This window comes from Monodon monoceros, unplaced genomic scaffold, assembly GCF_005190385.1.
Source record: "Monodon monoceros isolate NGI ecotype Baffin Bay Population unplaced genomic scaffold, NGI_Narwhal_1 Super_Scaffold_19, whole genome shotgun sequence".
In the NCBI taxonomy this organism is placed as follows: Eukaryota; Metazoa; Chordata; class Mammalia; order Artiodactyla; family Monodontidae; genus Monodon; species Monodon monoceros.
The window spans coordinates 6,093,807-6,106,675 of record NW_021703775.1 but is presented as its reverse complement, the minus strand read 5'-3'; the positions used below and the strand labels follow the sequence as shown (position 1 = coordinate 6,106,675).

General features: G+C 41.3%; 1 protein-coding gene across 1 annotated transcript in view; it reads right to left on the bottom strand.

The window, feature by feature from the left end:
• Nucleotides 1–3,667: 3,667 nt before the first annotated feature.
• Nucleotides 3,668–12,869, bottom strand: part of LONRF2 (LON peptidase N-terminal domain and ring finger 2) — a 43,397-nt gene continuing 34,195 nt past the window's right edge. Inside the window, 1 exon segment of the mRNA XM_029232790.1 lies at nt 3,668–12,734. Within this exon segment, the coding sequence (XP_029088623.1) occupies nt 12,540–12,734 (195 nt within the window). The 3' untranslated portion in view covers nt 3,668–12,539.

Here is a 12,869-nt window from a genome sequence, read left to right as displayed (position 1 = left end):
GAAAAAAAACTGTAAAAAATACTAACACATAGAGGCTAAACAATACACTACTAAATAACCAAGAGATCACTGAAGAAATCAAAGAGGAAATAAAAAAATACCTAAAAACAAATGACAATGAACACACGACAACCCAAAACCTATGGGATGCAGCAAAAGCAGTCCTAAGAGGGAAGTTTATAGCAATACAATCCTACCTCAAGAAACAAGAAACATCTGAAATAAACAACCTAACCTTACACCTAAAGCAATTAGAGAAAGAAGAACAAAATACCCCAAAGTTAGCAGAAGGAAAGAAATCATAAAGATCAGATCAGAAATAAATGAAAAAGAAATGAAGGAAATGAGAGCAAAGGTCAATAAAACTAAAAGCTGGTTTTTTTGAGAAGATAAACAAAATAGATAAACCATTAGCCAGACTCATCAGGAAAAAAAGGGAGAAGCCTCAAATCCACAGAATCAGAAATGAAAAAGAAGAAGTAACAACTGACACTGCAGAAATACAAAGCATCATGAGAAATTACAACAAGCAACTATATGCCAATAAAATGGATAACTTGGAAGAAATACACAAATTCTTAGAAAAGCACAACCTTCTGAGACTGAACAGGGAAGAAACAGAAAATATAAACAGACCAATCACAAGCACTGAAATTGAGACTGTGATTAAAAATCTTCCAACGAACAAAAGCCCAGGACCAGATGGCTTCACAGGTGAATTCTATCAAACATTTACAGAAAAGCTAACACCTATCCTTCTCAAACTATTCCAAAACACAGCAGAGGGAGAAACACTCCCAAACTCATTCTACGAGGCCACCATCAACCTGATACCAAAACCAGACAAAGATGTCTCAAAGAAAGAAAACCACAGGCCAATATCACTAATGAACATAGATGCAAAAATCCTCAACAAAATACTAGCAAACAGAATCCAACAGCACATTAAAAGGATCATACACCATGATCAAGTGGGGTTTGTCCAAGGAATGCAAGGAATCTTCAATATACACAAATCTATCAATGTGATAAAGCATATTAACAAACTGAAGGAGAAAAACCATATGATCATCTCAATAGATGCAGAAAAAGCTTTCGACAAAATTCAACACCCATTTATGATAAAAAAAAAAAACCCTTCAGAAAGTAGGCACAGAAGGAAATTACCTCAAGATAATAAAGGCCATATATGACAAACCCACAGCCAACATCATTCTCAATGGTGAAAAACTGAAATCATTTCCTCTAAGATAAGGAGCAAAACAAGACTGTCCACTCTCACCATTATTCAACATAGTTTTGGAAGTTTTAGCCAGAGCAATCAGAGAAGAAAAAGAAATAAAAGGAATCCAAATCGGAAAAGAGGAAGTAAAGCTGTCACTATGTGCAGATGACATGATACTATACATAGTGAATCCTAAAGATGCTACCGGAAAACTACTAGAGCTAATCAATGAATTTGGTAAAGTAGCAGGATACAAAATTAATGCACAGAAATCTCTTGCATTTCTATGCACTAATGATGAAAAATCTGTAAGAGAAATTAAGGAAACACTCCTATTTACCATTGCAACAAAAAGAATAAAATACCTAGAAATAAATGTACCTAAGGAGACAAAAGACCTGTATGCAGAAAACTATAAGACACTGATGAAAGAAATTAAAGATAATACAAAGAGATGGAGAGAGATACTATGTTCTTGGACTGGAAGAATCAACATTGTGAAAATGACTATACTACTCAAAGCAATCTACAGATTCAATGCAATCCCTATCAAACTACCAATGGAATTTTTCACAGAAATGGAACAAAAATTTCACTATTTGTATGAAAACACAAAAGACCCTGAATAGCCAAAGCAATCTCGAGAAAGAAAAATGGAGCTGGAGGAATCAGGCTCCCGGACTTCAGACCATACTAAAAAGCTACAGTAATCAAGACAGTACGGTACTGGCACAAAATCAGAAATACAGATCAATGGAACAGGAAAGAAAGCCCAGAAATAAACCCACACACATAGAGTCAGCTTATTATTGATAAAGGAGGCAAGATTATACAATGGAGAAAAGAGAGCCTCTTCAATAAGTGGTGCTGGGAAAACTGTACAGCTACATGTAAAAGAATGAAATTAGAACACTCCCTAACACCATACACAAAAATAAACTCAAAATGGATTAAAGACCTAAATGTAAGGCCAGCCACTATAAAACTCTCAGAGGAAAACATAGGCAGGACACTCTATGACGTAAATCACAGCAAGATCCTTTTTGACCCACCTCCTAGAGAAATGGAAATAAAAACAAAAATAAACAAGTGGCACCTAATGAAACTTAAAAGCTTTTGCACAGCAAAGGAAACCATAAACAAGACGAAAAGACAACCATCAGAATGGGAGAAAATATTTGCAAATGAAGCAACTGACAAAGGATTAATCTCCAAAATATACAAGCAGCTCATGCAGCTCAATATCAAAAAAACAAACAACCCAATCCAAAAATGGGCAGAAGACCTAAATAAGACATTTCTACAAAGAAGATATACAGATTGCCAACAAACACATGAAAGGATGCTCAACATCACTAATCATTAGAGAAATGCAAATCAAAACTACAATGAGGGGGCTTCCCTGGTGGCGCAGTGGTTGAGAGTCCACCTGCCGACGTAGGGGACACGGATTCGTGCTCTGGTCCGGGAAGATCCCACGTGCCGTGGAGCGGCTGGGCCCGTGAGCCATGGCCGCTGAGCCTGCGCATCCAGAGCCCGTGCTCCACAATGGGAGAGGCCACAACAGTGAGAGGCCCGCGTACCACAAAAGAAAAAAAAAAAAAAACTACAATGAGGTATCACCTCACAACAGTCAGAATGGCCATCATCAAAAATCTACCAACAATAAATGCTGGAGAGGGTGTGGAGAAAAGGGAGCCCTCTTGCACTGTTGATGGGAATGTAAATTGATACAGCCACTATGGAGAACAGTATGGAGGTTCCTTAAAAAACCTAAAATAGAACTACAATACGACCCAGCAATCCCACTACTGGGCATATACCCTGAGAAAACCATAATTCAAAAAGAGTCATGAACCACAATGTTCAATGCAGCACTGTTTACAATAGCCAGGTCATGGAACCAACCTAAATGTCCATCGACAGATGAATGGATAAAGAAGATGTGGCATATATATACAATGGAATATTACGTAGTCATAAAAAGAAACGAAATTGAGTTATTTGCAGTGAGGTGGATGGACCTACAGTCTGTCATACAGAGTGAAGTAAGTCAGAAAGAGAAAAACCAATACTGTATGCTAACACATATATACGGAATCTAAAAAAAGAAAAAAAAACTGGTTCTGAAGAACCTAGGGGCAGAACAGGAATAAAGACACAGATGTAGAGAATGGACTTGAGGACACAGGGAGGGGGAAGGGTAAGCTGGGACGAAGTGAGAGAGTGGCATGGACATATATACACTACCAAATGTAAAATAGATAGCTAGTGGGAAGCAGCCACAAAGCACAGGGAAATCAGCTTGGTGCTGTGTGACCACCTAGAGGGGTGGGATAGGGAGGGTGGGAGGGAAACACAAGAGGGAGGAGATATGGGGATATATGTATATGTATAGCTAATTCACTTTGTTATACAGCAGAAACTAACACACCATTGTAAAGCAATTATACTCCAATATCCAATAAAGATGTTCAAAGAAAAACCCAACCATGCTCTGATAGAGCAGTTTTTTCAGTGTGCTCCAGGGAGACAAGGACCTTTAGCGTAACACCTTGCAACCTGGAGATTTTGTCTACTGAAAAAGACACCTCTGGAAAAACTCGCTTCAACTTCGTTGGAAATGCCTGTATCAGGTACCACTAATCAACCCTGGTACTGCCACAACTCCAGAAAACAGACTCTTGGATTCATGTGACACATTTAAAAAAAGAACCAAACCCTGGCTGGACCTGCACACCACCTGGTGACTTGAAGGTAAAGATTCCCCAGAATTGAAACAGATGACATCTGATGTCTAGACAGCTTTCCCAAGATGTCCAGACCAGCCCCATCAGAAAGTTCAGGATTCACAGTCTCTCTCTTTCATCTGGACTATTAACTGAGCCTAGTTTCTGATTCAAATTCATGGTCTCTGAATTTGCAAGCTACAGGCTGTATTACTGTTAAAACACTTGGTTCCAAACAGTTCTTCTGAGATAACAACAACAAAAAAAGTCTTTGAAGTTTTGCTATTTTTGCAAACAGTTCATTAGCTATTGCTTCATGTTTATTCCTGTACTGTGTCTTCCCAAAGAGCCTGTTTAATTCTTTCAGTTTTGAGGGCACACTTGTATCACTATTCTAAGATACAAATTTTAGATGGGAAATGCCCAAGAGACCTCCCTCCTACCCCTCCTTGTTACTTGAATTTGACCTTGATAGGTTTCTAATCTGTGCACTTTTCCTCTGACGTGGGTCACAACACCCAGGAAAGGTCCTTCCTGACATCAAGGGACAAAGGCCACTAAATCTGAAAAAAAATTGACTGTTGATCAGTGATGCTTTCAGAGAAGGATCTTGATCAAAAGGGGGAAATGTGAAAATTAATAAACAGAAACCTCATTTAAAATGAAGTAGTGATGCCAGAAGGGGGCGCTCTCATGTCCTACCACTTGACATCAATTGCACACCCAACAAAAAGAGCCATGCCTTGCATCTCCAACAGGAAGAAGGTGACTACTTTACTACCCAACAGGAGGAAGGAAGAATTTCTCCTTGCTTGGCAATAACCCAGCTAATGAGACACTGTCATGACTAAGCCAATGAAAAGCCATTACACTTTGAACTCCAGGTTCCTCCAGTGGATTCTTTGTTTATAACAGCCCCTCCCAACTCCCCCTTCTCCTCTATAAAAGAATGTTCCGCCCCTTTGTTCACCAGACTTGCCTGTGTTTCACCACAGACTGCATGTCCCAAATTGCAATTCTTTGTTGATCCCCAATAAACCCATTTTGCTGGTAAAATAACTGGCTGTTTTATTGTTTTAGGTCAACAAGGTAGACTGCTTCTGCCCCAAAAACATGGATCAATATTTCACACTCTAACTGAACATGAGACCCTCTTTCTCTTCTTACTCTGACAATGGCCTGGAAAGATAAAGCCCTTTCTTCACCTCCATGATCATATGGTTATCTACGTCAGATTTGTCCCCACTCACTAAGAAATCTCACCAGCAGCATCCATCTTTGCAAGACATTTAGAATAATTCTTTAAACTAGGAGATTCTCTCCCCACAGGCACTAAAAATCTGACTTAACCCTGGCTTAACAAGTAAAGGCAGCAGTCCCTAAAAATGACATAACTAATAAGGTGTTGCTAGCTCAGCACTTCAAGATGATCTCCAATGCTTATGACCTTGACAGAATATAGCCTTTGGAAAAGAAACACCTGAGACTTCTCCCTACTCCCTTTCCTTGTTACTCAAATGGGCCTGAAGTGGTTTCCAGTCCACACACTGTCCAGCTAACATGGGACATGACACTCAGGAAAGGTCCTTCCTGGCATCAAGGGATGAAGGCTACTGAACTCAGAAAGCCTGACTTTTGATTAGCAATGCTTCTGGACAAAGATCTTGTTAAAAAGGGGAAAATGTGAAAATTAATAAAGAAAATGTCAACCAACATCGGAAGCTGGGGAGGCCTGCAGAGGAAGCTCTCACACCCTACCACTCATTGTCAATTACCTCAAGCAGGAAGAGACATCCCTTGCATCTCCACTACCCCAGCAGGAAGAGATTTTCTCCTCGCCTAGCAACAAGCCCGGCCAATGGAAAATGCTGCAAGTTAGCCAATGAGAAGCCGTCATCTCCCTGAACCCTTACTTTTCTCCAATGAACTTTCATTTTTCTTTTGCTAATGTACTCCTCATCCCACCCTCCTTTTTTATAAAAGCCTTCCATTTTGTATAACTCCCCAGGGTATCACTCCGCTTGCTAGAGGAGATGCTGTCTGATCCATGAATCATTTAATAAAGCCAATTAGGTCTTCAGATTTACTCAGTTGAATTTTATTTTTTAATAGGACCCATTAATCACAGACATTCCCACATGCTAGGCAGTCACTCATATGATATGGGATCCAACCAGAAATAAACTTCCACCAATAAACAAAAACAAAAACTCTGCCAGGTACAGCTGCACACCATCCTGCTCACTGTCCATCTTATTACTACTGAATTGGGAGCTTTCACTGGTTTGCAAACTCTTTAAGTAAGCCATTGTTTCAACCAAACATATCAAGTGCTGAAACCCACATCAACCCAACTGGGTATCCATTTAAAACTGATATCAAATCCCACATCCTAGACATCACCCTGGCTCAGAATCTCACTGTTCAGATGACATCTCAGACCACAAGTCTGCCACTGGAGACAACTTTACACCCTGGACACTAAGACCTCTGCCCACGGACTGCCTTTCCTAAGGTACAAGTTGAACACAAGACATTTTTGCTTTGCTTCCTTCAAAATTATGCATTCTATTATGCTTCTCAGCTTGCTGTCTGCTTAGCCCATAATCCTGGTATATATATTCCTCACTCTGCCAACACATACAGCCCCCCACGCTCCCACGCCTGAAGGGAAATCTGGCAGATGTTACTATCAGTACCATTTGTACGCCATTCCAAAAATTAACGGTGATTATTACTTTCCCCAGGAAGCATCTGCTGTCTTACCGAAGTCAACCCTTCAAGCCCCTAGGAGAGGACCGCTCACTCCCCCACTGCCTTCTCCTGCTACTGCCCTCCAGCTTTCCACCAGAACCTCCTGCCCTGTGTCTCTCCCCATAACCACTCCTTTCCCTCAGTTACACACACATGCCACTGTGAAAATGCTCTAAAGAACCCTAACTCAGAATTGGAATTAGGAATCCACAAGATCACAGCTTGAACAGCACTGCAGGAAGAAGGAAGACTGCCCCCTTGGCCTGGCAACAGCAAGATGCCCTCGCTTGCAGTCAATGAAAAGGTGCCACCGCTGCAAACTCTCATTTTCCACTGATGAACTTTTGCTCAAAGCAACCTCTCCTGGGACTCCCCTCGTGGTCCAGCGGGTAAGACTCCACACTCCCAATGCAGGGGACCCGGGTTCGATCCCTGGTCAGGGAACTAGATCCTGCATGCATGCCACAACTAAGAGTTCACATGCCGCAACTATGAGTCTGCATGCCACAATGAAGAAGTCCGCATGCCTCAACTAAGAAGTCCGCATGCCATAGTTAAAGATCCCGCATGCTGCTAAGACCTAGCACAGCCATAAATAAATAAATAGAATAGAATACTTCAAAAAAAAATTCCTCCCAACTTCCTCCTTTCCTCTATGAAGAACACTCTCCTCCTTTGCTCTCCAAACTTGCCTGTGGTTCACCATAGTTTGCTTGTCCCAAATTGCAATTCCTCTGCTATTTATGAATAAGCTCAATTGTGCGGGCTGAACTGATTATCTTTTTTTTTTTTCCCAAAGAGGTTGACACCACTAATCGCTAATATACTTTGCTAAATTACCAGATCATACCCTCCAATAGCACAACTGCTCGACCTGCCATCTTGACCCAAGAAATGCACCAAGATATTATTATCAGACTAATACTTTTAACACACTTTACAACTCTCCCAAAATATTATTAATGAACCCCTCCCCCCAAAAATTCCAGATCTGTGATCTTGGCTAATGCCATATAAATGGGAAACTTAATTATGAGCCAGCCTCAAGGACTCCTTATACCTTCACCAGTGTTCCTCTGTGTTTTATTTTACTCTCATAAAAAATGCTTCCTATGCTGCTTAAGGTAACTTGTGCCCTATTCTCTAAATGTCTCCATTGTCTCTGTTATCACCCCAAGTTTCCTTAATATGATGTCAAAACATCGGAGGACTAATTGTATTAATCATGTTTTTAAAAAATATTTTTATGATATTCTGACTTCTTGGGGGCCTCCCTGACAGGGGAGAGATGGCCCCTCCTGGGGTAGCCAATACTTAAGAGACAGCAAAGGGCTCACAAGGGAGCACGACTTTCATACAAAACCCAACAATTCAGCGCTCACACTCTGAGCCACCTCCTCTGATGGCTCTCGCCCTCCAAGAGGCAATATTCCTCTGCCCAAACCACCCAGGGCCGGTACCAGACAACTGGAGACCACCCTGCAGCCCACAGCCCACCGACATTACACAAACTAGCCATGCCGTTTCCCCTTTCCTGCCAAAATACAGTGCCCCACGCCTTCCCTTCACTGCTGTCTCTGCCTCCGGACGCTGGGTGCTTCCCCAAGTAGCCCCGAGTGCCATGCCTCTCATTTCTAACAGAACTGCGAATAACAGTAAACTCTTCTTTCAATGGCATGGACCTCTCTGTATTGTTACTCAGTCACCGTTACACATTAAGACCCAGGCACAAATCAGAGATACGGTTCCCAACGTGGCCAAGTACAACGGTGGCACTTTAATTTCTTCTTTATTTTATGCTGCTGACATATCCTAATATTTCAATATGCGCTACTAGAATATACACCTAAGATCCACTACTAAAAGCTACTTTATAGGATCCAGCAGATGTTGGTAATTTTTTTTCGCAGTGGGTAAGTGATACGTGAAGTTAACGTGAGCAACTCTAAGGGTGAAAAGACCTTCTTCTAGGAGACTGAAGTCAACGGCTTAGACTTAAGCATCTAGGCCTAGTAGAGAGGAGGTGATGCTTGGCAACATTCAGGGTTCAATTCTTCCCCTGTGTGGCTGGCACATATACCCCCCCCTACCCATTCAAATCTAGCTTCCCTGGGAGTTAGGTTTTGGTGAACCACAGAATCAGAACAGGGCCTTTTAGTAGGGATGGTGCTAAAGACAAAGAGCTTCTTTCTGCAAGTTGTCACTGCTACCCACGTTAAAATGGGAGATAGGGACCTCCCTGCTTGACTCCACAGGCATATTTCTGAAAAATGAAACCTCGTGCTTTACACAGAAAGAAACCACCCACATTTATTTTCCTCCTAATGAGCTACTTGCCTCCTCATATCTTTGATATTTCTTTTTTTTTTATTATTTGAAAGACAGCATCGAAATTCTAAACAGTAATTTAAGTGGTGGGGGAAAACATAAAAAAAAGAAAGGAAGGAGAAGAAACAGATGAATACTTTTTAAAAGCAGCTTACAGATCCTAATGACTACACGGCTAGGTCAGGCAATGAAGTATTTTGATTGTATCAACTGCCAATTTTCAAATAATTTTATGACAAAATGATAATATGGGTCACAGCAATTTTACCATCTATAAATTTGTTCCTTGATGATTCGAAAGTCCCGTGGTTAAGACCTGACGTATGTTAAGAGTTGAGATATAAATTATTAAACATTCGGGGTTTCTTCGTTTGGGTGGGAGGAGCAGTTTGAGAAAAGACATTTTTTTGGTTATAAAAATGAGATCACACTCCAAAATGTGGCACGTGAATTGGTTAGAACTTATGGTGGTTGCGTGGATAAACCTGAAAATTTTTAACTTTTAATTTGGAACTTTCAAAAATATCCTTTCAATACAGAAGACAGGGACACACACAGGGAACAAGATACCCCCCAAATCTCCCGGGCTTTCAGAATACTGCCTGTCAGGATGTCAGCTGCGTTTCAAAGACACAGGCAGGGATGGAATTAGGAGTCAAGCCACTTAGGAGAGTGAATGGAAAAATACCTAACAGAGTGTATACTGTACTTCCAGTGCTAAATTTAAAGGAGAAAAACTACTCCCCACACTGTTGTTACTCTAAATAGATTCTGTTTTTATTCTGATGTAACTAGAGCATTGGGGTCAGAACACTTTCAGTAAAATTAAACTGGAATGCTCTGACTTTGAACGAGAGATGACATTATTTCCTGAGAAATCCTTAGAAATGACATCTCTATCACAGAAAAAAGGTAGGAAGGGGGAGGAGAAAGGGGACTGTTCTCCTTTAGCTAGATTTACAGCAAACCGGAGCTGGGATTCTCTTTTTAACTTTCTAAAAGGAAGCTTCCTTCCTAATATGACTTGGGGTATTGTTTCCTTCATTTGACTTCATGATAAACAATGTAAGCTAAATGCTCAGGAAGCACCAACCTCTCCTGTTTTGCAGGATGCGGACGTGTGATGCTGGCAGAGCATGAGGGGATCACAGACCATTCCCTCTGCTGTCAGAAAACAAAAAGAATCAAAACTTTTGCTGCTCTAGTCTGCATCATCACTGTTGAACAGGCTTCCATGAGAGAACACTCAGGATGAGGAGATGACTCAGAAAGGGGCAGACGGCATCAGGAAGAGATAACTTAATGATTCGAGAACTATGCAAGTTATGATGTTTAAAGAGTGAGGTTTAGAAAGCAATAGCATCCAATTGTTATGGGGAAGCCCTAACACTCTGAGCACAGACACTTAACTTCAGGAAGGCTCCCGGAGAAATTATGATCACACTGTGGTTACTTGGACACCCTCACATGGAAACAGCAATTATACGGTTTTAAGATAGAAAAAGATTTTTCCAAAAGAGAAAGGCCGAGCATGGTCAATGCATACCCACTGTCACTAACCATTTCTAACAAAGGTCTCTGGCACACTAGACGCAGTTTTGCTTCCTTTTAGATGATCAGGTTAGGATGTAATGAATACTATTGTCAATGCATGAATTAATAAAATATTTTAGAAGTCACCTGGCCAAACTGCCTTTATACCATAATGAGATTTGAGATTCACAATATGAGAGGTACTGGGAAATACATTCAAATTTTCTCTATATGACTCTAAGTTACACAAGAATAGTGTTTGCTCATTCCCATGATGAAACTGAGTTTTAGTGACTGAAAACTCCTACAATGTAAAAACAAATACAATTATAAAGTCTTTCTATTAAAATGCTTGATGGATTGATAAACCAACATTCAGTATCATTAAATATATTAAAAAAAACCTAAAACATCACATACCTTGAATAAGTAAAGCAAAACTTAAAGCTGTGATTTATTCTCTAGTCTGGTTCTCACCATCTCTTCATTAAGAACATCCACCTCACAGACCAAGAAGCCAACTAAACGCACCAGCTGTCAGGCCAGTGAGAACGATTCGGTATATCAGGTTCACACGGTTATTCCAATTAACATCACCAATATGCACTAGAGGTTGGGATTTATACCACTTTTTTTTTTTTTTTTTTTTTGCGGTACGTGGGCCTCTCACTGTTGTGGCCTCTCCCGTTGCGGAGCACAGGCTCCGGACGCGCAGGCTCAGTGGCCATGGCTTATGGGCCCAGCCGCTCCGCGGCACGTGGGATCTTCCCGGACCGGGGCACGAACCCGCGTCCCCTGCAGCGGCACGCGGACTCTCAACCACTGTGCCACCAGGGAAGCCCCACCACTGCTTTTTAATAGATAACATCTGGTCTGATCATTGTAAAACTTACTAAAAAAGAAAACAAATATAATTTTCAGGTTGGGGTTGGAGAAAAACTTGCTACATGTTTATATCCCATACCTGCCTCCTTCTCCTTGTATACTGTCCTGATGTGTTTTCCTGGAATAGACAGATACCCATTCCATAGCAGCTTTTTAATGTCTTCATATATTAGTGGATGGATGGTGAACTCAAATTTACTGATGGGCCTAGTTTCTAATGGCAATCTGAGTAGAAAGATGACATTTCCTACATGCTTCACATCCACTGAATTAATGAGACAGGGTTGTTTTCAAGGGGTTCTTTGCACTCCTTTGGTTGTATTCTGAACATCCCAATGCATGTACAGGTTTAGCTCCCTTTATTCATTCTTTGTTGTGTGTGTGTGTGTGTGTGTGTGTGTGTGTGTGTGTTTAAGTACATACCCTCAAATCAACTATACTGTTTTCAGATTTTTCTATATCCAAGGTACCCTTCTTATATTTTGATATTAATTAAAACATGCAATTTACAACATCTGAACTACGGCAGGACACAAAACACAGTTCTAACCGGCTCTGTACTACTCCTTGGGTAAGGACTAACTTCAGCCCTGCCGCTAGACAACTGTTTGATTCTTTCACAGACAACTTCACAGTGACACTCAAAGCCTAAGTGCGTTTTTGGTTAGCCTGTACTCTGAGAAATATGCTTCCAGGTAAAAACGTGATTTCCCTCCAAAGCATGATGGGAACACTTTACTGGGAAGGGAGTCTCCTTTCTTGCAAAAGCTAAACCACTTGTCAATCACCTGGGTCGTCCCCTGTTGTGAGTGAACTACACACCGAAAGCATCTGGTTCAGAGAGATTTTCTTAGGTTGTTTTCCAACCGTGGGATCCATTCAAATTTCAGGCTAACCTTGTACAGAGTCAGATGCCACCAGGCACAGACTTCCAACTTTTGAGTAGGGGTCAACGTTTGCTAAGTGTTCCATTCTGTAACCCTATCAACAAGCATTTTACAAAGCACGATGGATGGATGTTACTCGTCCGTGCCTGGAACTCCTCATAAAAACACAAGGGCTTCCAGAAACCCTGAGAGAGAAAATCAATTATTTCTCTCCCGGCTGTTAACCAGCTCTTGCCGACTATTCATCTCACGCGTGATGATGGCTAATATTCGCCGAATGGCGAGCAGACGCTCCTTCAGCGAGATCATGCTGAGTATGGCCAGCTGAGCCTTCCGCTCCAACGGCAGCACTGCCAGGATCCACCAGGACCAGGCAGGACCACTAAGGTTACTCTGCAAAACAAAGGGAAGCACAAAATTAGCACCTACAATACAAGCCTGTTCCCCCCCAATGGTCTTTTGTTTACCCACAGACACGTGAACAAGAATTAAATGCCGTCTTCTCTTTGAGGTCTACCGCGCAATTCA